General features: G+C 39.4%; 1 protein-coding gene across 9 annotated transcripts in view; it reads right to left on the bottom strand.

The window, feature by feature from the left end:
- Positions 1–19,873, bottom strand: part of FAM151B (family with sequence similarity 151 member B) — a 73,635-nt gene extending 53,762 nt beyond the window's left edge. For 4 of the 9 annotated variants that reach the window (XM_023545591.2, XM_023545592.2, XM_023545588.2 and 1 more), the window contains exons 1-2: positions 2,374–2,393; positions 294–419 (exon numbers count right to left, since the gene is read on the bottom strand). Coding sequence is in view for 5 of the 9 variants with exons in the window: in XM_010588246.3 (XP_010586548.1) it covers positions 294–419; positions 19,711–19,735 (151 nt within the window). In the remaining 4 variants the exon portion in view is untranslated. Of the gene's footprint in view, positions 1–293; positions 420–2,373; positions 2,394–2,428; positions 2,454–19,710 lie in introns of those variants that run through there. The other 5 variants (XM_010588246.3, XM_064273600.1, XM_064273605.1 and 2 more) reach the window with 5 other exon arrangements.
- Positions 19,874–26,809: the final 6,936 nt, after the last annotated feature.

Here is a 26,809-nt window from a genome sequence, read left to right as displayed (position 1 = left end):
ATCTTAAAATTTTTACTCAAATCACTGCGGTAGATAAGACAGTGTAATAACATATGAAGATTTCAATAAGGCACAGAAAAGAGAAATCGCTCCTGGAAAATAAGAAAATTCTTCAACTATGGAAATTTGTTCAGTTTGTAAACAAAATGGGACCCTTAATAAAACTGTTTATTTCAGCCAAAATTTATATTTGAATCATTTAAGTGTCTGGTACCTGCAAATATGCCCAGGTATCAAAAAGTAGTTGAATTCATCTATTATCCAAAGTAATACAAGTAACTGTACTGTCTTACTTTTCAGTGCCTCATTCATCTGAGCCTTGTGGTTAGCTGCATGATACCAGGTGATCTCCGCGCCATCTTTTGTTGTAATCTGGTTATTTCTCAGAAAATGTTCCAGTATGTTTTCACTCCAAGATCCTAAAATAACAGCATTTACATCAAAGAAAACAGATTCTTTAAAGAGTAAAGCACTTTTTTTAATAAAAAAGGACAGAGGATATATTGAGGGAGAATAACAAGGTGATCTGGGTTAACAAGATTTTAAAAAACAGACAACATGTATTATAATGTGGCAGACATATATAGAAGCTATGTGTCATACACACACACACACACACACACACACATATATATTATGTAATGCAATAATTAATAAACACATAGGGCAGTCTACAGGGTCTCTATGAGTTCTGTGAGTCAGAATTCACTCGATGACAATGGGTTTTTGGTTTAGGATAGTCTGAGCCTCTGAAGCATAAGAAAACATGCAGGAAGAAGCAGATATTTAAAAGCCGGGATTTTCATATGATGTCCTCTACAATTTGTGCCCCATAAATACAAGTAAAATTGATGTAAAGCCAAAGCTGTGTTAAAAACTTCCAGTTAGGTACAATTTAATTGTTTTCTCCACCTGAACCTCCATTCTATATTTATATTAACAATTCAGAATCTTAAATTGACCATTTTTACTGCATGTTCACTTTCGGAATTTGATTCTTAGCAACATTTATACAAGTGACTACGTAAATCTCCTGAGTTAGTATTCACAGATTTATCTAGCATGTATAAATCTATATAATTCTCATATTTGCCACTTTTTAGCAGAGCAGAGTTTCTCTTAACTAAGCATTAAAATATGTGAGTTAACTGAGACTAAGTGCCTTGCCTAATGCTACATAACCAGTAAGTGGTGGCAAAAACATTTGAATCTGGGTCTACCTCATACTATGCTACACCCCAATATAACAGTGAGGAAAGGCTGGAAAACACTGAAAAACAGTTAAGATTATATGTAATCGTACCTCCCTAATTCTTGTTAATTCATTTAAACATTTATTAAGTGCCTACCAAGTGGCCACAAATTCCCTATTCGTGAGATATGTCTTCTGTTAATTTGTTTATTAACTCTGCCTAACAACAGTTGAAAACCTAAAAATATCTATTAGAAACTGCTCATAAAACAGTGAAAAAAAAAAGTAAAATTTGAGCAGAGAATGAGACGGCATATAAAGATAACTTCTAACCAAAAGGTAAGGGGACTTAGTGGCTACTCTATATTGGGCTACAGAATAAAGAAAAGAGAAACTGGCTGCAGCATCCACTATTCCCAAGCAGTTTCCTACCCAAAACACATGGCCATATGAAGTATATGCAACAGAGCCACGGACCCTTTGAAATTAGATGGTCATAGATGGCCATCATTTTTCTGTATTAAAGTTAGCCATTTTGGAAAGCACATTAAGTGTTCACTAGAACAGAAATGTCCAATAGGAAGATAATTAAATCATAGTCTATCCTCACGATAAAATATGTAGCTGTTAAAAATGAAGTTTTTGAGATACATCAAATGACTTACAGAAACAGTAATCATGTACGTTGCCAGACAAAAATAGAAATGTTAGTTATAGTGGCTGTTTCTATGGCACCTTTCAACTAAACACACTGCATTTAAAATTTTTATAAAAGTAACTTACAAATTAATTATAAAATGCCATCACTGTAGAATTTAAAAACATTAGAGGTAAAAAGTATTCCTTTCATTTTCATGGGTGAAATTGCTACCTTCAACTTAGCCACACTGTATACAGTACTTTTAGAAGATGAGGCTTCAATTATCTATGATTTAGAGTATTGTTATAACTATTTTATGTAGGTGATAGGCCTGAAGAATAAACAAGTCAACAGCAGAAGAAATACAACCATGATGCTCCTTAGAAGAGACTTCGGGTCACTTACTTTGGACATGTTATCAGGAAACACCAAATGCTAGAAAAGAGCACGATGGTCGGTAAAGTAGAGGGCAAATGAAAATGCAGGAAACCCTCAATGAGATGCACTGACAAAAAAGCTGAAACAATGAACTCAAACACACCAATGATTATGAAGCTGGTAGAGGGCCATGCGAAGTTTAGTTCTGTTATACATACAGACGCTGTAAGTCGGAGCCAGCTCTACAGCAACTAACTGAAAGGAGCCTCCGAGCGGTGCAGACGGCTAACGTTCCGGCCGCTGTCTTAGTTACCCAGCGCTGCTACAACAGAAATACAGGTGGACGGCTTTAGCAAACAGAAGTTTATTTTCTCACAGTCTAGGAGGCTAGAAGTCTGAATTCAGGGTGCCAGCTCTAGGGGGAGGTTTTATCTTTCTGTCCACTCTAGAGGAAGGTACTTGTCATCAGTCTTCCCCTGGTCTAGGAACTTCTCAGCAAAGGACCCCAGGTCCAAAGGACACATTCCTGGCTCTATTTTCTTAGTGGTATGAGGTCCCCCTGTCCTTCTGCTCCCTTCTCTCTTTTATATCTCAAAAGAGATTGAATTAAGACACAACCTAATCTTGTAGATTGAGTCCTGCCTCATTAACATAACTGCCTCTAATCCTGCCTCATTAACATCATAGAGGTAGGATTTACAACACATAGGAAAATCACATCAGATGACAAATGGTAGACAACCACACAATATGGGGAATCATGGCCTAGCCAAGTTGACACATGTTTTGGGGGGACACAATTCAATCCAAGACAGATGGCTAAGATAAAAAAAAAAAAAAATAACAAATTTGGCAAGGATGTGGGGATTTGGAACCCTTATCCATTTCTAATGAGAATGCAAAATGGTACAGCTGATGTGGAAGAGTGTGGCGGTTCCTCTCCTAGGTATATACCACTCCTAGGTATATACCGAAAAAACTTGAACGTAGACTCAAATACTTGTACACCAGTGTTCACTGTAGCACTATACCCAAAAGGTGGAAACGACCTAAATGCCCATCAGTGGATGAATGAATAAACAAAATGTGGTACATACATACAATGGAATACCATTCAGCCAGTAAGAGAAGTGAAGCCTTGATACATGCTACAATATGGACAGAACTTGAAGACACTATGCTGAGTCAAATAAGTCAATCACAAAAGGACAAATATTGTCTGATCTCACTTATATAAAAAAAAACTAGAACAGACAAATATATAGAGACCAAAGTTTATTAGTAGTTACAACTACAACAGGCAAATATATAGAGACCAAAGTTTATTGGTAGTTACCAGAGGCAGTAGGAAGGGGGAAAGGGGCGGGGTTATTGCTTATGGAGTACTGGCTTTTACAGCATTTACGGTGATGGAAAAATCACATTGATCAAGGGTAGGGTTGCATGGCGATTAATATAATTGCTGTCAATAAGCTGTACACCTGTAAAAAGTCGAACTGGCAAAAATTGTGATCGATATATTTGCAACAACAACAAAAAAGAGGGTAGCCATGTTTATTGCAGCTCTGTTTACAATAGCAAAAAGTTGGAAGCAACCAAGGTGTCCATCAACGGATGAATGGGTAAATAAATTGTGGTATATTCACACAATGGAATACTACGCATCGATAAAGAACAGTGACGAATCTCTGAAACATTTCATAACATGGAGGAACCTGGAAGGCATTATGCTGAGCGAAATTAGTCAGAGGCAAAAGGACAAATATTGTATAAGACCACTATTATAAGATCTTGAGAAATAGTAAACCTGAGAAGAACACATACTTTTGTGGTTACGAGGTGGGGAGGGAGGGAGGGTGGGAGAGGGTTTTTTATTGATTAATCAGTAGATAAGAACTGCTTTAGGTGAAGGGAAAGACAACACTCAATACATGGAAGGTCAGCTCAATTGGACTGGACCAAAAGCAAAGAAGTTTCCGGGATAAAATGAATGCTTCAAAGGTCAGCGGAGCAAGCGCGGGAGTCTGGGGAACATGGTTTGAGGGGACTTCTAAGTCAATTGGCAAAATAATTCTATTATGAAATCATTCTGCATCCCACTTTGAAATGTGGCGTCTGGGGTCGTAAATGCTAACAAGCAGCCATCTAAGATGCAGCAATTGGTCTCAACCCACCTGGAGCAAAGGAAAATGAAGAACACCAAGCCCACATGACAACTAAGAGCCCAAGAGACAGAAAGGGCCACATGAACCAGAGACCTACATCATCCTGAGACCAGAAGAACTAGTTGGTGCCCGGCCACAATCGATGACTGCCCTGACAGGGAGCTCAGCAGAGGACCCCTGAGGGAGCAGGAGATCAGTGGGATGCAGACCCCAAATTCTCATAAGAAGACCAAACTTAATGGTCTGACTGAGACTGGAGGAATCCTGGCGGCCATGCTCCCCAGACCTTCAGTTGACACAGGACAGGAACCATCCCCGAAGACAACTCATCAGAAATGAAAGGGACTGGTCAGCGGGTGGGAGAGAGATGCTGATGAAGAGTGAGCTAATTATATCAGGTGGACATTTGAGATTGTGTTGGCAACTCTTGCCTGGAGGGGGGATGGGAGGATAGAGAGAGAGGGAAGCCGGCAAAATTGTCAAGAAAGGAGAGACTGAAAGGGCTGACTCAAGACGGGGAGAGTAAGTGGGAGTAGGGAGTGAGATGTATGTAAACTTATATGTGACAGACTGATCAGATTTGTAAACGTTCACTTGAAGCTTAATAAAAGTTATTATAAAAAAAAAAAAAAAAAAAAAGAGGGTAGCTGCTGAGGCTGCTTATGTACAACCAGACACTTCGTGGGATTTGGTTCCTTGCTGTGGAAGTTTAGGGTCATAGTTTCATGGTTTCATGACAGTTAATCAGCTTGATAATGTGTTTAGTGGTTCTGTTCTACCTCCTACTTTGTTGCATACTGCCTGGGGTCTTAAAAGCTTGCAAGCAGCCACACAAGAACACTAATCGGTCTCTATTCACCTGGAGCAACAGAGGAAGAACAGTCAGGAATAGGGGGAGAAAATGAAAGGTGTGGGTAATTGCCTCCATGAACAAATGCCTCCTCTACCACGAGATCAGCAGAACCGGATGGTGACAAGCTACCATTACTGAACATTTTGATCAAAGATTCTATAGAGGAATCCTGATCAAGAAGGGGAAAATGCAGAACACAATTTCAAATTCTTATGAACTCCAGCCTTTCTGGAGCCATGGAGGCTGGATAAACCCCTGAAACTACTGCCCTGAGATAATCTTTAAACCTTAAACTATAAACATCCCCTGAAGTCTTCTTAACACCAAACAACAACCCATTACTGTTGATTTCAACTCATAGCGGCCCTATAGCACAAAGTAGAACTGCCCCATAGGGTTTCCAAGGAGCAGCTCGTGGATGCAAACTGCAGATTTTTTGGTTAGCAGCCGAGCTCTTAAACATTGTGCCAGCAGGGCTCCAGAACCAAACAAATGTTTAGCTTAACTAGTAAAGAATGGCTGCCTTGAGCATTGTACCCTTTTAAGATATATCTATACTGGATCAAATTGACAACAGCAACTTGAAAAGATTAGATGGGAACCTTAGCAGGCAGTGAGTTTATGTTAACGGGAGAGGAACAACTCAGAAAAGGAGGGTGAGAATGGTTGCAGAACTCAAAGAATGTAATCAATGTCACTGAACTGTTGAATTGGTGTATATTCTGCTGTGTATACTCTGAACAACAAAAATAAAATAAATTACAAAAAAAATAAGATGGAGAACAAAGCAGATAGGTACTGTGGTAGGATGAAAAATATGCCCCTCGCAAAAAAAAAGAAAATCCACATCTTAATCGCTGTGAATGTTATTCTACAGGGTAAGGGGGAATTAAGGTTGCTAATCAGCTGACTATGAGATGGAGATACCACCCTATACTATCCAGGTGGGCCCAGCATAATCACAAAGGTTCTTATCAGTGAAAAGAGGAAGCAGTAGTGTATCAGAGTGATGCAGTGTGAGAAGACTCAACTGGCCACCAGGCTGGAGATGGCAAGAAAACAGACTCTTCCCTGCAGCCTCCAGAAGGAGTCCAGCCCTGCTGACACCATGATTTTAGCCCAGTGAGACCCACTGATATTTCTGACTTCCTGAACTGTAAGATAATAAATTTATGTTCTTCTAAGCCACCAAGTTCACGGTAATTTGTTACAGAGGACATAAAATACTAACACAGGTACCATTTGTGTGTGAGGAAAAAAAAAGGCAAAGAGGAGATACATAGTGGTATGCATATAACAGAAAAAAAAAAAAAACAGTGGCTACACAAAATAACTGAAAGGATACACAAAAACTACTAACAGTGGATACCTGTGCCTGTGTGGAGAAGAACTGACTGGCTGGGAGACTGGATGGAATATTTTGTTATAAATCTATTGTGCCTTTGGAGTTTCTTAATGTTGAGAATGTATTACTTATTTTTTAAAAAGTTAAGCGGAGAAAATAATTCATATAATGGAAGAATCTGGTTAAGAATTAGTCTCGCCAGTACCTTGGGAGTGAGAATAGAACGGATCTGGAACGTTTTTCACCTAAGCACACATTTTATTCAAATTTTGTAAGCCCTGCATCAATACAGAAGAGAACCTATATTTATACAATCTGGTAATTAGAATGTGAAAAGTCTTTTGAGTAGGAGCTTTGCCCCAGATTCAGATTTTTTTTTCTTTTTTAAGGAAAACTAGGCATTAAATGGATTTATACTGAGATATAAGAAAAAGAGCCCTAAGTTTAAAAAAGGAAAGCTCTGGTCTGAATAGGATGTTCCATGGAGGTTTAGCATGATCCTTAGAAATGTTCACATCCTTTGATCCAGTAATTCCTGCTATAGGAATCCAGCCCAGGGTTTAAAAAAAAAAAGTCAGAAATAAGGAAGAACAATGCAAAGATGTTCATCACAGTAGTAGTCCTAATAACAAGAAAAATAAGAAACAACTGATAAATACCCAACATTAGGAAACTGGTTAAACAAATTATAGTATACCTGTGTGATGAAATACAATTCTATCACTGAAAAATATGTATGTAAAAAAACTTTTATAAGAGTGTGCTTTTTAGCTCAAGTAGATACTTGAGACTAAATGGGCACCTCCTGCCAGAGGCAAGATGAGAAGGCAGGAAGGGACAGGAGCTGGTTGAAAGGGCATGGGAAATCCAGAGTGGAAAGGAGGAGTGTGCTGTCACTTTACAGGAAGAGTAACTAGAGTCACGTAACAATGTGTGTATAAATTTTTGTATGAGAAACTAACTTGAACTGTAAACTTTCACTTCAAGAACAATTAAAAAAAAAAAAGCCTTTTGTGACATGGAATGTTATGTTATGAGAAGATGCAGGATTTTAAAAATGTATATTTACTATAAACTTAACTATATTTTCTTAAAAGTTAGGATTGTTAGAAAGTATACCAGAAAGTTACTAGTGGTGCCTCCGAGTATTGGCATTCTGAAAAATTTTCTTCCTATTTCAATATATTTTATTAACATTCTATAATGTGCATGTGTTATGTTTACAATCATGAAAAATTTTTAATTTAGAAAAAAAAAAGGGAGGCGGGACCAAGATGGCAGAGTAGTCAGATGCTTCCTGTGCCCCCTCTTACAACAAAGGCCCAGAAACACAAATGAATCAGTTATATATGAACCCTGAACATCAAAGACAAAGTTGAGGAGTTGGATGGAGTGGCAGGGGGAGGGAGAGACAGTTCAGAAGCAGTGAGGATTTGCCTGACCAGTCCTGGCCAGCACCCTGCAGGCTGGATCAGGTGGTGTGCACGGGCTAAGGCAAACAGTAGCACTCAGGGCACGTTTTTCCCACTGGGAGAAACCGAGCGATGGAGAGTCTGCTCAACCCTCTGGAACCATGGAGCAGCTTCACTGAATCAGTGAAAGGTAAGTACAAGTGTCTAATCCACCATGCAGAGCAAAAAACCCTTCCTCCATTTAAGAAGCACCTCTCTCCAATTTACTTGCCCCCTCCCCGCTCTGCTCCAGGTCCCAGTCCAGCTTCAATGACTCTGGGCCAGAAGTAGGACCCATTGCACACCCTGAGCCATTCTCCTGGCTTTACAGAGGGAAAAAAATTAACAAACAGGAAAAAATAATCTGCCAGCTCCCCTAAGCTGGGAACTCAGGGCAGGTACACCCTTTTTTCCTAAGCACGGGCATAAGGGATCCATGGACTTTGAGTGCCTTTCACCCCTGCCTAGACCTGTGTGGGCCCATTTCAACAGCGTAGGTGCTCATTAGCATAGTACAACAGGTTATATACTTGAAACCTATTTTCAACTGCAACAGCTAAGAGGATGGCAGATTCATGATATCTGATGCCACCCTATCCATTAAGCAGGGTCCTCACTTACCCACATCTGGGGCTTAAGGACTGGTGGCTCCACCCATTCCACCTAGCCACCTGTGACAGAGGTCCAAGAATAAGTGATGCCTCCCAGTCCTTACAGCCAACAGCATTGGGTGCCCAAAGTCTGGCTGCAAAACCCGCCTACCTACATGCTCTAGGGAAAAGGGACATGCCTTCCACCCAAGCATTCAGGGGCAGCCATCAGCCACCTGCCTTGCTTAGCACATGAGCACCCGGATACCTATGTCTACTCCAACCACCCCTGCCTGTATAGGACTGTGGGTGAGAGCCTGCACCACACATTCAGTAACCAAAGACCTGGACACCTGAACTGAATCCACACAAGAAAAGTAAACGGGACTCCTGGGCTCACATACCTAGTAACAGCTCTAACCACCTGGGGAAAGGACCTATGAGTTTAAAGGCACCAATAATCAAATTTGTTCACAAGAGCAGCGTATGTGGGCATATCAAAATAAAACAAACAAGAAGCTAGGACACAGTAAACAAACATAAAATAAATGAATATAATAACTTATTGATAGCTCAGAGACAACAGTCAATATCAAATCACATAAAGAGGCAGACCATGATGGATTCAGCAAGCAACCAAAACAAAGTATCAAGAGACTCCCCTCCAGAGGAAGATAATTTCTTGGAATTACCAGTGTGGGTAGAATTCAAAAGATTAATATACAGGCCTCTTGAAGAGAACAGGAAGGAGATCAGGCAAAATGCAGACCAAGCGAAGGAACACACAGATAGTAACAGAGGAACTTAAGAAGGTTATACAAGGGCATAATGACAAATTTAACAGGCTGCAAGAATTCATAGAGACACAGCAAACAGAAATCCAAAAGATTAACAATAAAATTTCAGAATTAGACAACTCAATAGAAAGTCACAGGAACAGAATTGCAGCTGAAGGAGGACAGAATTAGTGATACTGAAGATAAAGCACTTAACGTCAACTTATTTGAGGAAAAATCAGGCAAAAGAATTTAAAAAAATGAAGAAACCCTAAGAATTATGTTGAACTATATCAAGAGGAATAACCTATGAGTGATTGGAGTACCAGAACAGGAGGGGATAACAGAAAATATACAGAGAATTGTTGAATATTTGCTGGCAGAAAAGTTCCCTGATACCATGAAAGATGAGAAGATATCTATTCAAGAAGCTCAATGAACCCCACACAGAGTAGATCCCAAAAGAAAGTCACCAAGACACATTATAATTAAACTTGCCAAAACCAAAGATAAAGAGAGAATTTTAAAAGTGGCTAGAGATAAACAAAAAGTCATCTACAAAGAAAAGTCAGAAAGACTAAGCTCTGACTACTCAGCAAAAATCATGCAGGCAAAAAGGCAATGCGATGACATACATAAAACCTCGAAGGAAAAAAACTGCCAACCAATAATTACATATCCAGCAAAACTGTCTCTCAAATATGATGGTGAAATCAGGGCATTTCCAAATAAAGAGAAGTTTACGGAGTTGGTAAAAACCAAACTAAAAGTGCAAGGAATACTAAAGGGAGTCCTTTGGTTAGAAAATCAATAACATCAGGTAACAACCCAAGTCTAGAACACAGGATAGAAAAACCAGATATCAACCCAGATAGGGAAGTCACAAAAATAAATCAAAGCTAAAACACTTAAAATAGGGAAACAGAGACGTCAATAAGTAAAAGACAATAACGTTATAACAAAAAACAGGGACTAAATACTGTAGTCATAGAACTTTCATAGGGAGGGGAAGTAAAGGGGATATCAGGAAATAAGAGATTGGCTTAAACTCAGAAAAACAGAGGTAAATTTTAAGGTAACCACAAAAGAAACTAACAAACCTACGCATCAGAATAAAAAAGAAAAACATGAAGACCCAGCAAATGAAAAATCAATAATAAAAAAGATGAAAAAAATACATAAAGAAAAATGACTCTGCACAGAGAATTAAATGGAACAAAGAAACTGCCAACAACAACACACACAAAAAATACATCAAAATAACAGCACTAAACTCGTAACTATCAATAATTATGAAAATGGACTAAATGTACCAGTAAAGAGACAGCGAGTGGCAGAATGGATTAAAAAAACATGATCCTTCTATATGCAGCCTACAAGAAACATAACTTAGACTCAAAGACATAAACTAAAACTCAAAGAATGCAAAAAAATATATATCAAGCAAACAACAAATAAAAAAGAGCAAGAGTGGCAGTATTAATCTCTGACAAAATAGACTTTAAAGTAAAATCCACCACAAAGGATAAGTAACGACATTATATAATGATTAAAAGGTCAATACACCAGGAGGACATAACCGTAATAAGTATTTATTAACCCAATGAAAGGGCTCCAAAATAAAAAAAACAAATTCTAACAGCTCTGAAAAGGGAAATACCTCTATAATAATAGTAGGAGACTTCAACACACAACTTTCAGAGAAGGACAGAACATCCAGAACAATGCTCAGTAAAGACATGGAAGATCTAAATGCCACAATCCACCAACTTGATATCATAGACATACAGAGAACACTCCACCCAACAGCAGCCAAGTATACTTTCTTTTCCAATGCACATGGACCATTCTCCAGAACAGACTGCATATTAGTTCACAAAGCAAGCCTTAACAGAATGCAAAATATTACAAAGCATCTTTTCTGACCATAAAGCCAGAAAAAGTAGAAATCAATAATGGAAAAAGCAAGGGAAAAAAACCAAATACGTGGAAACTGAACAACACCTTGCTCAAAAACTACTGGTGTATAGGGGAAATTAAGGATGGAATAAAGAAATTCATAGAATCAAATGAGAATGAAAACACATACTACCTTTGGGGCATAGCAAAAGCCATGCTCAGAGGTCAATTTATAGCAATAAATGCACACATCCAAAAAGAAGGGTCAAAATCAAAATATTAACCCTACAACTTGAACAAATACAAAGAGAGCACCAAAGCAAGCCCACAGGCACCAGAAGAAAGGAGAAAATAAAGATTAGAGCAGAAATAAATGAAATAGAGAATAGAAAAACAATTGAAAGAGTTAACAAGACCACAACCTGGTTCTTCGAAAAGATCAAAAAAATCGATAAACCACTGGGCAAACTGACAAAAGAAAAACAGGACAGGAAGTACATAACCCAAATAAGAAATAAGATGGGCGATATCAAAACAGATCCAACTGAAATTAAAAGAATCATAACAGAATACTATGAAAAACTGTACTCTAACAAATTTGAAAACCTAGAGAAAATAGACAAACTTCTAGAAACACACTACCTACCTAAACTAACACAAATGGAGGTAGAACAACTAAAGAAACCTATAACTAAAGAAGAGACTGAAGAGGTAATTTTAAAACTCTCAACAACAACAAAAAAAGCCCTGGCACTGATGGCTTCACTGGAGAGTTCTACCAAACTTTCAGAGAAGAGTTAACGCCATTACTACTAAACATATTTCAGAGCATGGAAAAAGATGGAATACTCCCGAACTCATTCTATGAAGCCAGCATAACCCTGATACCAAAACCAGGGCAAAGACACAACAAAAAAAGAAAATTACAGACCAATATCCCTCATGAACTTAGACGCAAGAATCCTCAACAAAATTCTAGCCAATAGAATTCAACAACATATCAAAAAAATAATTCGCCATGACCAAGTGGGATTCATACCAGGTACACAGGAATGGTTCAATATTAGAAAAATAATGAATGTAATCCATCACATAAATAAAACAAAAGATAAGAATGACATGATCTTATGAACTGATGCAGAAAAGGCATCTGACAAAGTCCAACACCCATTCATGATAAAAACTCTCAGCAAAATAGGAATAGAAGGGAAATTCCTCAACATAATAAACAGCATTTATACAAAGCCAACAACCAACATCATCCTAAATAGAGTTTGAAAGCATTCCCCTTGAGAATGGGAATGACACAAGGATGCCTTTTATCACCACTCTCGTTCTACATTGTGCTGGAAGTCCTAGCCAGAGCAATTAGCCTAGAAAAAGAAATAAGGGGCATCCAAATTGGTAAGGAAGAAGTAAAAGTATCCCTATTTGCAGACGATATGATCTTATACACAGAAACCATAAAGAATCTACAAGAAAACTACTGGAACTAATAGAAGATTTCAGCAAAGCATCAGGATACAAGGTAAACATACAGAAATCAGTTGGATTCCTCTACACCAACAAAAAGAACTTTGGAGGGGAAATCACCAAATCAATACCATTTACAATAGCCCTCAAGAAAGTATAATATTTAGGAATAAATCTAACCATAGATGTAAAAGAACTATACAAAGAAAACTATAAAACACTACTGCAAGAAACTAAAAGAGACCTACAAAAGTGGAAGAATATACCTTGCCCATGGATAGGAAGGCTTAACATTGTGAAAATGTCCATTCTACCCAAAGTGATCTACAGATACAAATACAATCCTGATCCAAATTCCAATGAGATTTTTTAATATGATGGAGAACAAATCACCAACTTCATATGGAAAGGGAAGACCCCCAGATAAGAAAAGTATTACTGAAGAAGAACGAAGTGGGAGGCCTCACACTAGCTGAATTTAGAACATACTATACCTCCACAGCAGCCAAAACAGTCTGGTACTAGTAAAATAACAGATACATAGACCAATGGAACAGAATTGAGAATCTAGATGTAAATTCATCCCCATATGAGCAGTTGATATTTGACAAAGGGCCAAAGTCCGTTGAGTGAGGAAATGACAGTCTCTTTAACAAATGGTGCTGGCATAACTGGATATCCATCTGCAGAAAAATTAAATAAGACCCATACCTCACACCATGCACAAAAAGTAACTCAAAATGAATCAAAGACCTAAATACAAAATCTAAAACGATAAAGACCACAGAAGAAAAAATAGGGACAACGCTAGGAGCCCGAATACATGGCATAAACAGAATACAAAACGTAACTAACAAATCCACAAACACCCGAAGAGAAACTAGATAACGTAACTAACAAATCCACAAACACCCGAAGAGAAACTAGATAACGTAACTAACAAATCCACAAACACCCGAAGAGAAACTAGATAAAATCAAACACTTACAGTCAGTCATCAGAAGACTTCACCAACAGTAAAAAGACAATCTACAGACTGGGAAAAAAAATTTGGCTACCATAAATTCGATCAGCGTCTAATCTCTAAAATCTACTACAAAACCTCAACCACAAAAAGACAAATAACCCAATTAAGAAACGGGTAAAAGATATGAACACCAAAGAAGACATTCATGCAGCTAACAGATACACGAGGAAATGTTCACGATCTTCAGCCATTAAAGAAATGCAAATCAAAACTACAATGAAATACTATCTCACTTCAGCAAGGCTAGCATTAATCCAAAAAACACAAAATAATAAATGTTGGAGAGGTTGTGGAAAGACTGGAATACTTACACACTGCTGGTGGGAAAGTAAAATGGTACAACCACTGTGGAAATTGATTCGGCGCTTCCTTAAAAGCTAGAAATAGAACTATCATACATTCCAGCAATCCCACTCCTTGGAATATATCCTAGAGAAATAAGAGCCATCACACAAATAGATACATGCACACCCATGTTCACTGCAGCACTGTTCACAATAGTAAAAAGATGGAACAACCTAGGTGCCCATCAACAGACAAATGGATAAACAAATTATGGTATATTTTCACAATGGAATACTACATAACAATAAAGAACAATGATGAATATGCAAAACATCTCACAATATGGATGAATCTGGAACACATTATGCTGAGTGAAATTTGTCAGTTGCAAAAAGACAAATATTGTATGAGAACACAATTAAAAGAACTCAAGAAAAGGATTAAAAACAGAAGAAAACATTCTTTGTTGGTGACAACGGTGGGGAGGGAGGGAGTGGAAATTCGCTAACTAGATTAAAAAAAAACATTGCCATTGAGTTGATTCTGACTCATAGTGACGCTAAAGGACAGAGTAGAACTGCCCCATGGGGTTTTCATGGAGCAACTGGTGGATTCGAACTGCCAACCTTTTGGTTAGCAGCCATAGCTCTTAACCACTATGCCACCGGGGTTTCTACTGCATAGTAGACAAGAATTATCTTAGGTGTAGGGAAGGACAACAGACAATACGGGGGAAGTCAGCCCAACCTGACTAAACCAAAAGCTAAGAAGTTTCCTGAACACAACCAAACACTTTGAGGAACAGAGTAGCAGGGGCGTGGGTCTGGGGACATCTAGGTGAATTGGTATAACAAAGTTTATTAAGAAAATGTTCTGCATCCCACTTTGGTGAGTGGCTTCTGGGGTCTTAAAAGCTAGCGAGTAGCCATCTAAGATGCGTCACTGGATACCAACACACCTGGAGCAAAGGAGCAGGAAGAACGAGAAAATATTAGCCCAAGAGACAAAAAGAGCCACAAAACACAGCCACTCCATCAGCCTGAGACCATAAGAACTAGATGGTGCACAGCTACCACCAACGATGACCCTGACAGGGCACACGACAGAGAGTCCCTGATGGGGCAGGAGAAAACTGGGGTGCAGAATTCAAATTCAAGTCGAAAGACCAGACTTAATGGTCTGACTGAGACTAGAGGAACTCCAGAAGACACGGCTACCGAACTCTCTGGTAACCCAGAACTAAAACAATTCCCAAAGCCAGCTCTTCAAACAAAGATTGGAGTGCACTATAAAACATAAAATAATACTCCTGAAGTGTGGTTCTTACTTCAAGTAGCTTGTTGTTGTTCTTGTTAGGTGCCCTCGAGTCGGTTCCAACTCATAGTGACCCTATACACAACAGAACGAAACACTGCCCGGTCCTGCACCATCCTTACAATCATTGTTATGCTTGAGCTCATTGTTGCAGCCACTGTGTCAATTCACCTCGCTGAGGGTCTTCCTCTTTTCACTGACCCTGTACTCTGCCAAGCATGATGTCCTTCTCCAGGGACTGATCCCTCCTGACAACATGTCCAAAGTATGTAAGATGCAGTCTCACCATCCTTGCCCCTAAGGAGCATTCTGGCCGCGCTTCTTCTAAGACAGATTTGTTCGTTCTTTTGGCAGTCCATGGTATATTCAATATTCTTCACCAACACCACAATTCAAAGGTGTCAACCCCTCTTCAGTCTTCCTTATTCATTGTCCAGCTTTCACATGCATATGATGCGATTGAAAATACCATGGCTTGGGTCAGGCGCACTTTAGTCTTCAAGGTGATATCTTTGATCTTCAACACTTTGAAGAGGTTCTTTGCAGCAGATTTTCCCAATGCAATGCGTCTTGATTTCTTGACTGCTGCTTCCATGGCTGTTGACTGTGGATCCAAGTAAAATGAAATCCTTGACAACTTCAATCTTTTCTCTTTTTATCATGATGTTGCTCATTGGTCCAGTTGTGAGGATTTTTGTTTTCTTTATGTTGAGGGGCAGTCCATACTGAAGGCTGTGGTCTTTGATCTTCATTAGTAAGTGCTTCAAGTCCTCTTCACTTTCAGCAAGCAAGGTTGTGTCATCTGCATAACGCAGGTTGTTAAGTATTCCTCCAATCCTGATATCCCATTCTTCTTCATATAGTCCAGCTTCTTGTATTATTTGTTCAGCATACAGATTAAATAGGTATGGTGAAAGAATACAACCCTGACGCACACCTTTCCTGACTTTAAACCAATCAGTATCCCCTTGTTCTGTACGAACAATCGCCTCTTGATCTATGTAAAGGTTCCTCATGAGCACAATTAAGTGTTCTGGAATTCCCACTCTTTGCAATGTTATCCATAGTTTGTTATGATGCACACAGTCGAATGCCTTTGCACAGTCAATAAAAACCAGGTAAACATCCTTCTGGTATTCTCTGCTTTCAGCCAGGATCCATCTGACATCAGCAATGATATTCCTGGTTCCACATCCTCTTCTGAAACTGGCCTGAATTTCTGACAGTTCCCTGTTGATATGCTGCTGCAGCCGTTTTTGAATGATCTTCAGCAAAATTTTGCTTGCGTGTGATATTATTGATGTTGTTGTATAACTTCCACATTCGGTTGGATCACCTTTCTTGGGACTAGACATAAATATGGATCTCTTGCAGTCGGTTGGCCAGGTAGCTGTCTTCCATATTTCTTGGCATAGGTGAGTGAGCACCTCTAGTGCTACATCTGTTTGTTGAAACATCTCAACTGATATTCCATCAATTCCTGGAGCCTTGTTTTTCGCCAATGCCTTCTGAGCAGCTTGGACTTCTTCCTTCAGTACCATCGGTTCCTGATCACATGCCACCTCTTGAAATGGTTGAATATCGACTAATTCTTTTTGGTATAATGACTCTGTGTATTCCTTCCATTTTCTTTTGACGCTTCCTGCATAGTTTAATATTTTCCCCATGGAATCCTTCACCATTGCAACTCGAGGCTTCAATTTTTTCTTCAGTTCTTTCAGCTTGAGAAATGCCGAGCATGTTCTTCCCTTTTGGTTTTCCATCTCCAGCTCTTTGCACATGTCATTATAATACTTTACTTTGTCTTCTCGAGACGCCCTTTGAAATCTTCTGTTCAGTTTTTTTACTTCATCAATTCTTCCTTTTGCTTTAGCTGCTCGATGCTCAAGAGCAAGTTTCAGAGTCTCCTCCGTCTTCCATCTTCGTCTTTTCTTTCTTTCCTGTCTTTTCAGTGACCTCTTGCTTTCTTCATGGATGATGTCCTTGATGTCATTCCACAACTCGTCTCATCTTTGGTCACTAGTGTTCAATGCATCAAATCTATTCTTGAGATGGTCTCTAAATTCAGGTGGGATATACTCAAGGTCATATTTTGGCTCTCATGGACTTGCTCTGATTTTCTTCAGTTTGAGCTTGAACTTGCATATGAGCAATTGATGGTCTGTTCCACAGTCGGCCCCTGGCCTTGTTCTGACTGATGATATTGAGCTTTTCCATCGTCTCTTTCTACAGATGTAGTCAGTTTGATTTCTGTGTGTTCCATCTGTAGAGGTCCATGCGTATAGTCGCCTTTTATGTTGGTGAAAGAAGGTATTTGCAATGAAGAAGTCGCTGGTCTTGCAAAATTCTATCATTCGATCTCCGGCATTGTTGCTATCACCAAGGCCATATTTTCCAATTACTGATCCTTCTTCTTTGTTGCCAACTTTCGCATTCCAATCACCAGTATTAACAATGCATCTTGATTGCATGTTCGATCAATTTCAGACTGCAGCAGCTGATAAAAATCTTCTATTTCTTCACCTTTGGCCCTAGTGGTTGGTGCATAAATTTGAATAATAGTCGTTATTAACTGGTCTTCCTTGTAGGTGCATGGATATTCTCCTATCACTGACAGCATTGTACTTCAGGATAGATCTTGAAACCTTCTTTTTGACAATGAATGCAACATCATTCCTCTTCGAGCTGTCATTCCCAGCATAGTAGACTATATGATTGTCCGATTCAAAATGGCCAATATCAGTCCATTTCAGCTCACTAATGCCTAGGATATCGATGTTTATGTGTTCCATTTCATTTTTTGATGATTTCCAATTTTCTTAGATTCATACTTCGTACATTCCAGGTTCTGATTATTAATGGATGTTTACAGCTGTTTCTTCTCATTTTGAGTCGTGCCACATCAGCAAATGAAGGTCCCGAAAGCTTTACTCCATTCACGTCATTAAGGTCGACTCTACTTTGAGGTAGCTCTTCCCCAGTCATCTTTTGAGTGCCTTCCAACCTGGGCGGGGTGGGGGGGGGGGCTCATCTTCCAGCACTATATCAGACAATGTTCCGCTGCTAATCATAAGGTTTTCACCGGCTAATGCTTTTCAGAAGTAGACTGCCAGGTCCTTCTTCCTAGTCTGTCTTAGTCTGGAAGCTCAGCTGAAACCTGTCTTCCATGGGTGACCCTGCTGGTATCTGAATACCAGTGGCATAGCTTCCAGCATCACAGCAACACGCAAGCCCCCACAGTACGACAAACTGACAGACACGTGGGGGAGTTCAGGTAGCTACATGAGACTAAATGGGCAGCTCCTGTCAGGAGGCAGATGAGAATGCAGAAAGGGATAGGAGCTGGCTGAATGGACAAGGGAAATCCGGGGTGGAAAGGGGGAGCATGCTGTTACATTACAGAGAGGGCAAGTAGGGTCACATGACAGTATGTGTATACATTTTTGTACAAGAAACTAACTTGAACTGTAAACTTTCACCTAAAACACACACACAAACACATCATCAAGGCTAATGGGATTACTTATGTTTATCTAAAAGACACTGTAACCCTCTGGAGTAGAACTGAACAGGCACGGTTTAAAACACCTCCGGTTCCAGTGGTCAAACAACACACACTACCAGCTTCCAAAGGTTGTGCAACAATGAGCTCAATTAATGCCCAGCCACATTCCTTCCTCTGCATTTCCCAACCTTGCCCAATTCCCAAAGAGGAACCGGATTGACCTTTTGGTCTGTTGAAATAATGATTTGAGCTAGTGGCACCTTCCTTTTATTCCAACCCATTAAAAAAAAACCACTGCCATCAAGTCGATTCCGACTCATAGCGACCCTACAGGACAGAGTAGAACTGCCCCATAGAGCTTCCAAGGAGCGCCCGGTGGATTTGAATTGTTAACCTTTTGGTTAGCAGCTGTAGCACTTAATCACCACACCACCAGGCTTTCCTTGTTCCAACCAAGACGTCTAAAAGCAATATTCCTGCCATTGTTCGCCTTTCCAAATGCTTTTCCCTTAATGCCCACTCCGGGAACCAAGGTTCTCCCCCAATCGATGGTGGGCGCGCTCGCCGAGCATGTGGACCCGGGTCCATTTCCAGCCGCTGGATGCTGCTCAGCTCCGAGGTCCCAACACAAGGAGGGCCGCCGGGTGAGTGCTGGCAGTAGATCTCTCAACGCGCCCCCACGTGGGCGTAGGAGACCCGAGAAAGGGCGCAGCTGCGAGCCCAGCGCTCTGTCTGCCGACCCGCGTCTCCAACACCCACGCCGCGGCCTCCGCGGAGCCCAGTCCAGGGCAGCGAGGCCACGGGCGCTGGCGCTTACCCGGGCTCCCAGCGGTCGCTGTCATGGTGACCGATGCCTCAGTTCGCGCAGGCGCTGACCGCTTGGCGCCGTCGCTGACCGATCACAGGTGTGGAAACCGACTCAAGAAGCGACAGGATCTGGACAAAGTGACAGCCTCCGGGGGCCCCCAGGACGCGCTTCCGAAGCGGACCCGGAAGGGGGAGGGGAGGAAGGTGCGCAAGCGCAGAGGCTGTGGCTCGAGTTTCGCGGGCGCGAGGGCTGCGCCGCTGGTGTCTCTGGTCGTAGTACAGCGAGTCGCCCTTTTTTAAAGTGTTGTCGTTGTCAGGTGTGGTGAAGTCGATTTCGACTCATAGCGACCCCATGTGATACAGTAGAACTGCCTCATAAGGTGGTCAGAAGCAAAAAGTAAGGAGAGTGGCCTTCTCAGCCTTCTAAAGAATATCACGTTGAGGCCGGGGGCAGAGGATGGAGCCCCAAGATTCAAAGCAGTTGCTGGTGTGGTGTACTAATTTCCTAATAAAGATAGGTATATTTTCTGCTTTTAATTTTATTAACATTTGAAGAAACAAAATCATTATTCCACAGAAATGAGCGTTCCTGCACAAGGATACTGAATTGCTAACTTGAAGTTTTCCGTCTTCCTCTGCCTACCCGATTTTCACTCATAAAACACTCCCAGCAACTTGATTCTTCCACTCACTGCCTTCCTTGCCTTCCTCAACTCTTTTCATTGAGAAGCGAAGGTGGTACAGGAAATAAGCGTCTTTGGATTTAAACTGATTCGAATTAGCAACTTGGCTCTGTCAATTTCTACCTCTGTGATTCTAAGGCAACTCAGTGTATCGGTCCTAATACTAAGGGCACATCACCTAACACAAAACACAAATGGTAGTCATTCTTGTCCAATCCTTCAGATCTTAATATGCTTAAATCTTTCCAGACTTGAGTTATAATTATTTTAAGCTTTCCTCATTTCTCCATATTCTCTAGCTCAATCAAAAAGATTTCTTAAATTTGATAAAACGCTAAACATTAATGACTCCATCGGCCTTGTATTCAACTGCCTTAAGATATACAGGTCACCCATTTAAAGTGTACCAATAAAGTGTACACTTTAATGGGTTTTAGTGTATTCATAGTTTGGCAACCATCACTAAATCAACTTCAGAACATTTTTATAGCCCTAGAAAGAAACCCCACATCGTTTGACTGTCACCATCCCCTCAATCCCCTCAGTCCTAGGCAACCACTGATCTACTTTCTGTGTCTATGGATTTGTCTATTTTGGACATGACATATAAATGAATCATACAACATGTCATCTTTTGTGAGTGGCTTCTTTCACTTAGCATAATGTTGTCAAGGTTTATCCATGTTGTAGAATTTATCAGTACTTCACTTTTGCAGTTGAATATCAAGAGGCAGTTCCAACAGAACGGAATCCTACATGGTTTAAAGACGGTATATCGTTTCACCATACCCATTCAATCTGCATGCTAAGCCAATAATCCAAGAAGCTGGACTATATGAAGAAGAACAGGGCATCAGGACTGGAGGAAGACTCATTAACAACATGTTTATGCAGAAGATACAAACTTGCTTGCTGAAAGTGAAGAGGACCTGAAGCACTTACTGATGATTAAAGACCACAGTCTTCAGTATGGATTACTCCTCAACATAAAGAAAACAAAAATCCTCACAACTGGACCAATAAGCATCATCACGATAAGCAAAGAAAAAATTGACATTGTCAAGGATTTCATTTTACTTGGATCCACGATCAACACTCCTGGAAGCAGCAGTCAAGAGATCAAAAGACACACTGCATTGGGCAAATATGCTGCAAAAGACGTCTTTACAGTGTTCAAAAGCAAAGATGTCTTCTTGAAGAGTAAGGTGCACCTGACCCAAGCCGTGGTATTTTCAATCAACTCATATTCATGTGAAAGCTGGACAATGAATAAGAAAGACCAAAGAAGAATTGATGCCTTTGAATTATGGTGTTGGTGAAGAATATCGAATATACCATGAACCACCGTAGAAAGAACAAATCTGTCTCAGAAGTAGTACGACCAGAATGCTCCTTAGAGGCAAGGATAGCAAGACTTCTTCTGACATACTTTGGACATATTATCAGGAGGGATCGGTCCTTGGAGATAATGCTTGGTGATATAGAGGGTCAGTGAAAAAAGAGGAAGACCCTCGACAAGATGGATTGACACAGTGGCTGCAGCAATGGGCTGAAGCATAACGATTGTGAGGATGGTGCAAGACCAGGCAGTGTTTTGTTCTGTTGTACATTGGGTCACTATGATTTGGAACTGATGCGATGGCAGCTAACAAGTGGGTGTGTAGTATCTCATTGTGGTCTTGATTTGCATTTCCCTAATGGCTAATGATATTGAGCATCTTTTCATGTGCTTATTGGCCGTTTGTATATCTTCTTTGGAGAAATGTCTATTCAAATCCTTTGCCCATTTTTAAATTATTTGTATTTTTGTTGTTATTGAGTTATACAAGTTCTTTATAGTATGGTTTTAAGTCCCTTAACAGAGATATGACTTACAAATATTTTCTCCTGTGGATTGTCTTTTCACTGTCTTGATGGTATCAGTTGCTGTACTAAAGTTTTATTACCTACTGATCATAGTATTAGTTCAATATTTTCATAGATTCTACTGACAGTATTCACTGTCCTTTTTTCAGAGTTGCATACTGAAGTATGTGGCATGAAATGATGTCTGAGATTTGCTTTAAAATACTTCTGCAAAGAAATAGTAGGTGAAGTGGCAAATCTTGAAAATTATTGAATCCAAGTATTGAAGCATAAGGGATATATGGGGCCCATCATACTATTTTCTGTACTTTTGAGTGTTCGGAAATTTTGAGTGCCAGTAGAGTGGCTTTAAATGTAATTATATGTACATGCATGTAAATTTATGTCTTTAGCCAAAATCTTGTTTTTTTTAGCTATTATGTCTTTAGATTTTATTTTTCTTCCAGTCTTCCTCCTTTCCTTTTGGGGCTTATATGACACAAATATTAGACTTTTTAAATTTACCCCACAGGTCCCCAAAGCAATTCTTTTTGTCCCCACTTGTTCTCCCTACTGAATTTCTGTGGATCAATCTTCAAGGTCACTGATTCTTCCTTTAGTCATCTCCATTCTCCTATTGAGACCAGTGAGTTTGGTTGGTCTCAATTTAATTTTTTTTTTTAAATATAACTTCTGTTTCTTTGTTGAGAGCTTCTTTCCATTCATTTCAAGAGTGTTTGCTTTGCTTTTTGGAGCATAGTTAAAATGGCTAGTTTTAAGCCTTTTTCTGGTAATTCTAACATTTGGGTAGCCTCAGGATTCTGTCTTTTAAGTTTAGATTTTCCTAGTTCTTTTTTATACGTTAATTTTGGATTGTTTCTGGGTCAGGTTTAAATCTTCAGAATGCCAGGTTTGGTGTGGTTTTGTTGTAGCAAGCAGCCAATCCAGTTAGGATTGGACCGCACATCCTGGCCAGCTTTCATGGGCTGTTTCCAGCATTAATTTTCAAAGCCTTTATACCGCCACCCAGAGGCCAGTCTAAAAATCTGATGGTGGTCTACACAATAGTCTTCAAAACCTTTGCTGTGCTGGTTCTACTCAGTCTCATACAGATTGCAAGTGAACCCAAATTTAACACACAGATTAAAAGGTTCCCTTTCTTCAGTTCGGAAGGCCTGGCAATCTACTTCTGAAAAATCAGCCACTGAAAACCCTGTAAAGCATGGCTCTACTCCGACACACGTGGGGCCTTCATGGGTTGGGATCAACTCAAAGGGAACTCTCCCCGCCCTCCTTCGATTCCCCCTACCTGTGATATTCCCCCACTCTCTGGTTTCCAGATTCCCCCTTTTTGGTGTTCTGGCTGGAAGGCAGGGCTTAAGCCTCCCCACAGCATTGCCAGGACTACACCCTGGTTTATGCTCAGCCTAAAGGTGAAATGTTTCGGGGGGGGGGGGGAGCGGGTCTCCTGTTAGATTCACCACCTTCTAAACTTTGATTTTTGTCTCTGTCCTATAAGATTGTCAAAATAGGTCCCTGTGCTCGCTTAATTTCTCTTCATTTTTGGAGTATTATTGTCTTAAAATCTTTTTGGTGTTTTAAGATGATCTTTGTATTTTTAGTGTTAGTTTTTTCAGCAGGTGCATGGGTCTGAAATCTTAGCATACAGTTACTGGGAAGTTTGCCACAACTGCATCTTTGTTTCTACATGGCTAAACCCTACCTTTTCTCTTGGTATTTTCTGCACCTGACACATACTACATGTGGCATGGAATCCATAAATGTAAACAGAAACGTTTGTCAGAACAATTAATCATTTCAGCAATCTTTACTTAGGGCTGCTCGAAGGTATTGCTGCATTTAACAAACTACCTCAATACTGTGCAGCTTAACAAAACAGACATCATTTCACGTGGTTTCTGAGGGTCAAGAATCTGAGATTAGCTTAGATGGGTGATTCACCTGACGTTGCAGTCAAGCTGTTGGCTGGGGCTCAAATCTGAAGGCTTGACTGGAGATGGAAGATTCACTCATGGGGCTGTTGGCAGGGGGCTTCAGTTCCTCAAGTGGAAGCCTCTCATGCCATGGCAGCTTGTTTTCCCAAGTGAGTGACCCAACTTAGAGACTGCATCAAAGATGGAAACTAGTCTTTTATAACCTAACCTCTGAAGGGACATCCCATCATTTCTGCCAGATTCTCCTGGTCACAAAGAGCAATACTGGTACAGCATGGATGGGGACTACACAAGGCTGTGAACACCAGGACATGGGAGATAGCTGAGAGCCATCTTGGCTGCCTTATTTTACCAAAAATTCAAAACCTTTATTATATCCAGAAGTTCATGATAAAGAACATGCATTAGATCTATTTCATCTGTCAAATGCATAAAAATATGGTTGTAATTATATCAGTGCAAATGTAAACAGTGTTTCCCAAAAGGTATTAAATGTTAAACTTCAGAGCATTCCAAGCAAAATCCCAAACAGGAGATAAAGAACAAGATAAAAACTACAAAAATTCTGAAGCAAGATAAAATACTGTATCAATTAAGTATTAAAAGATATATTTGGCAAGGCTTAGTGTATAGTAGGAAAAAATAAAATTTTAAAATATGCTGCAAATACAAATAGCCTTGAAATTATTTAGTAATAAAATTTTTGTTATAAAAAAATGGTTTCCTACTGAAACATATGGTCATAATTCCAATTACAGGTTTTCTTCTTGCCTTTCTGCAATTAAGATGCTTTTATTAATCACTCAATTAAAATGGTTTGGCAGAAGCAATGAATCCTTTAAAATCCTAAATATAAACCACATAACCCAAAAAACCTGAGAAGCTGAAATTGTGTTCTTCAGTGTATAACTACTACTACATTTTGTGTAAGAAATTGGGGGGGGGGTAAGAATATATATTCGTATTTGTTGCCACTGTACCCAAACACTGGGAAGATATATAAGAAACTAATAAAAAATTACCCACTGAAGTTGGAGAATGAAAAGGGGACAGATGCATAGAGCAAAACTTACACTGATAAATTTTTAATTATTTGTTTTGAATTTTGAACTATTTGTATCTATGACATGTAAGAAACATTTTCTAAAAAAACAACAAAGAAAAAAATTAAGACCTAGAATGACTGGAGGTTTATTTCAAAATGTTTTCTTCTAAAATTTGAGCCATATTATTAAAGTTGTGCTCATATTAAAAAAAGAAAAATACTATTCTTTATTTAAGAAACTATACTTAAGTTTTGCTGCTATAAACTGGGCAATTGAGACACCACAGTCAGGCTACTACTTTTATGATTAAATTTTAAGGTGAGATATTCAGGTAACATAGAAGACTGGTTTAGATTCCTTTTAAAAAGAAAGTTCAGTCTGTCTACATAATATTTTTCCACTTTTCAACTCTTGTATTTTGTTTCCTATACAAGTTTAATGCTGACTAACAGATTCTCAGATTGCCTTCTCATTATTGGTATGGTTATCCTCCTGGGTTGTTTTCCAATCACCTAGTGAAATTCATATCTCTATTACAGCAATTACTTTGTCTACAATGAAACCTGTGAGAGCCAGAACTTAACAGGACTGCCTTGTTTTCTGGGTCTAGTAAGTTTTCCACCATTGACAGGGTGCAGTCTTAGCACTTTTGTATTGTTCCTTTTAGTAGAAAATATTTGAGTTTTCCTTCTTGACAGGGTTCCACCTTACTCAGGTTCCAGCTTTCACAGGTTTTACTGTATATGATAATTATCTGTTCCACACATTTGGCTCCAAGAAGGAAAGAACTGTTTTATTCATTTTTCAACCAAAAGAGTCTAATAAAGTGCTGTGCACACAGTAAGTATACAGTATTCAGATACACACAGTTTGTGGGATGGCTGCATAAAACAAATGGGCCAGATTTTACTTCATATTTCAAAATTCAGAGAAAGGGAAGACCAAAAATATATCATTGCAGACTGAGCACAAAGACTCATTCTACTTCTTTACCTGTAAAAAATCCTAAATTTCAAAATAAGTACCAATGTGAAGAACATGACCCAAAAAGTAACAAATGCATTCAGAAATATACATCTACACAGAACATTTTAAAATGTGACTATAAACTTGAGGCATGTAATTCCAATTTTTACTGAAGATACAGACTTTATGAAAGCAAATCCAAAACTATCCTATCATGGAGATAGCCCTCCACCATTTCATTATTCTAAGGTAAATTCAGTATTTGCAGGCTGTGCAATTAATTACACTGCAAAATAAAAATAATATATTAAAAAAAACACCCAAATTGAGCTTCATTCTTTTTATCTTATACCATTTCAATAAACTTCACAAGTTGCCATTTCATTGAATATCTGCAACACTTTACACTGTTTACGAAGTAGTTACTCCAGAAAACTGATACTCTCCCTCACACTGTGTCTCTTTAGCTAGTACTACAGATGGATGTGATTCAGTAGGAACCATATGTCCAAACTGATTAAAATTCTCACTTTCTTCTAGCCTGAGACCTCAGATCCTGAGTTAAAACCCTGACATTGTCTTCAAGTTGAGATGCTTCACAAGTATTTTTCTTA

This window comes from Loxodonta africana, chromosome 2, assembly GCF_030014295.1.
Source record: "Loxodonta africana isolate mLoxAfr1 chromosome 2, mLoxAfr1.hap2, whole genome shotgun sequence".
In the NCBI taxonomy this organism is placed as follows: domain Eukaryota; kingdom Metazoa; phylum Chordata; class Mammalia; order Proboscidea; family Elephantidae; genus Loxodonta; species Loxodonta africana.
Note: the sequence above shows the minus strand (reverse complement) of the source record. Positions and strands in the feature narration are given on the sequence as shown.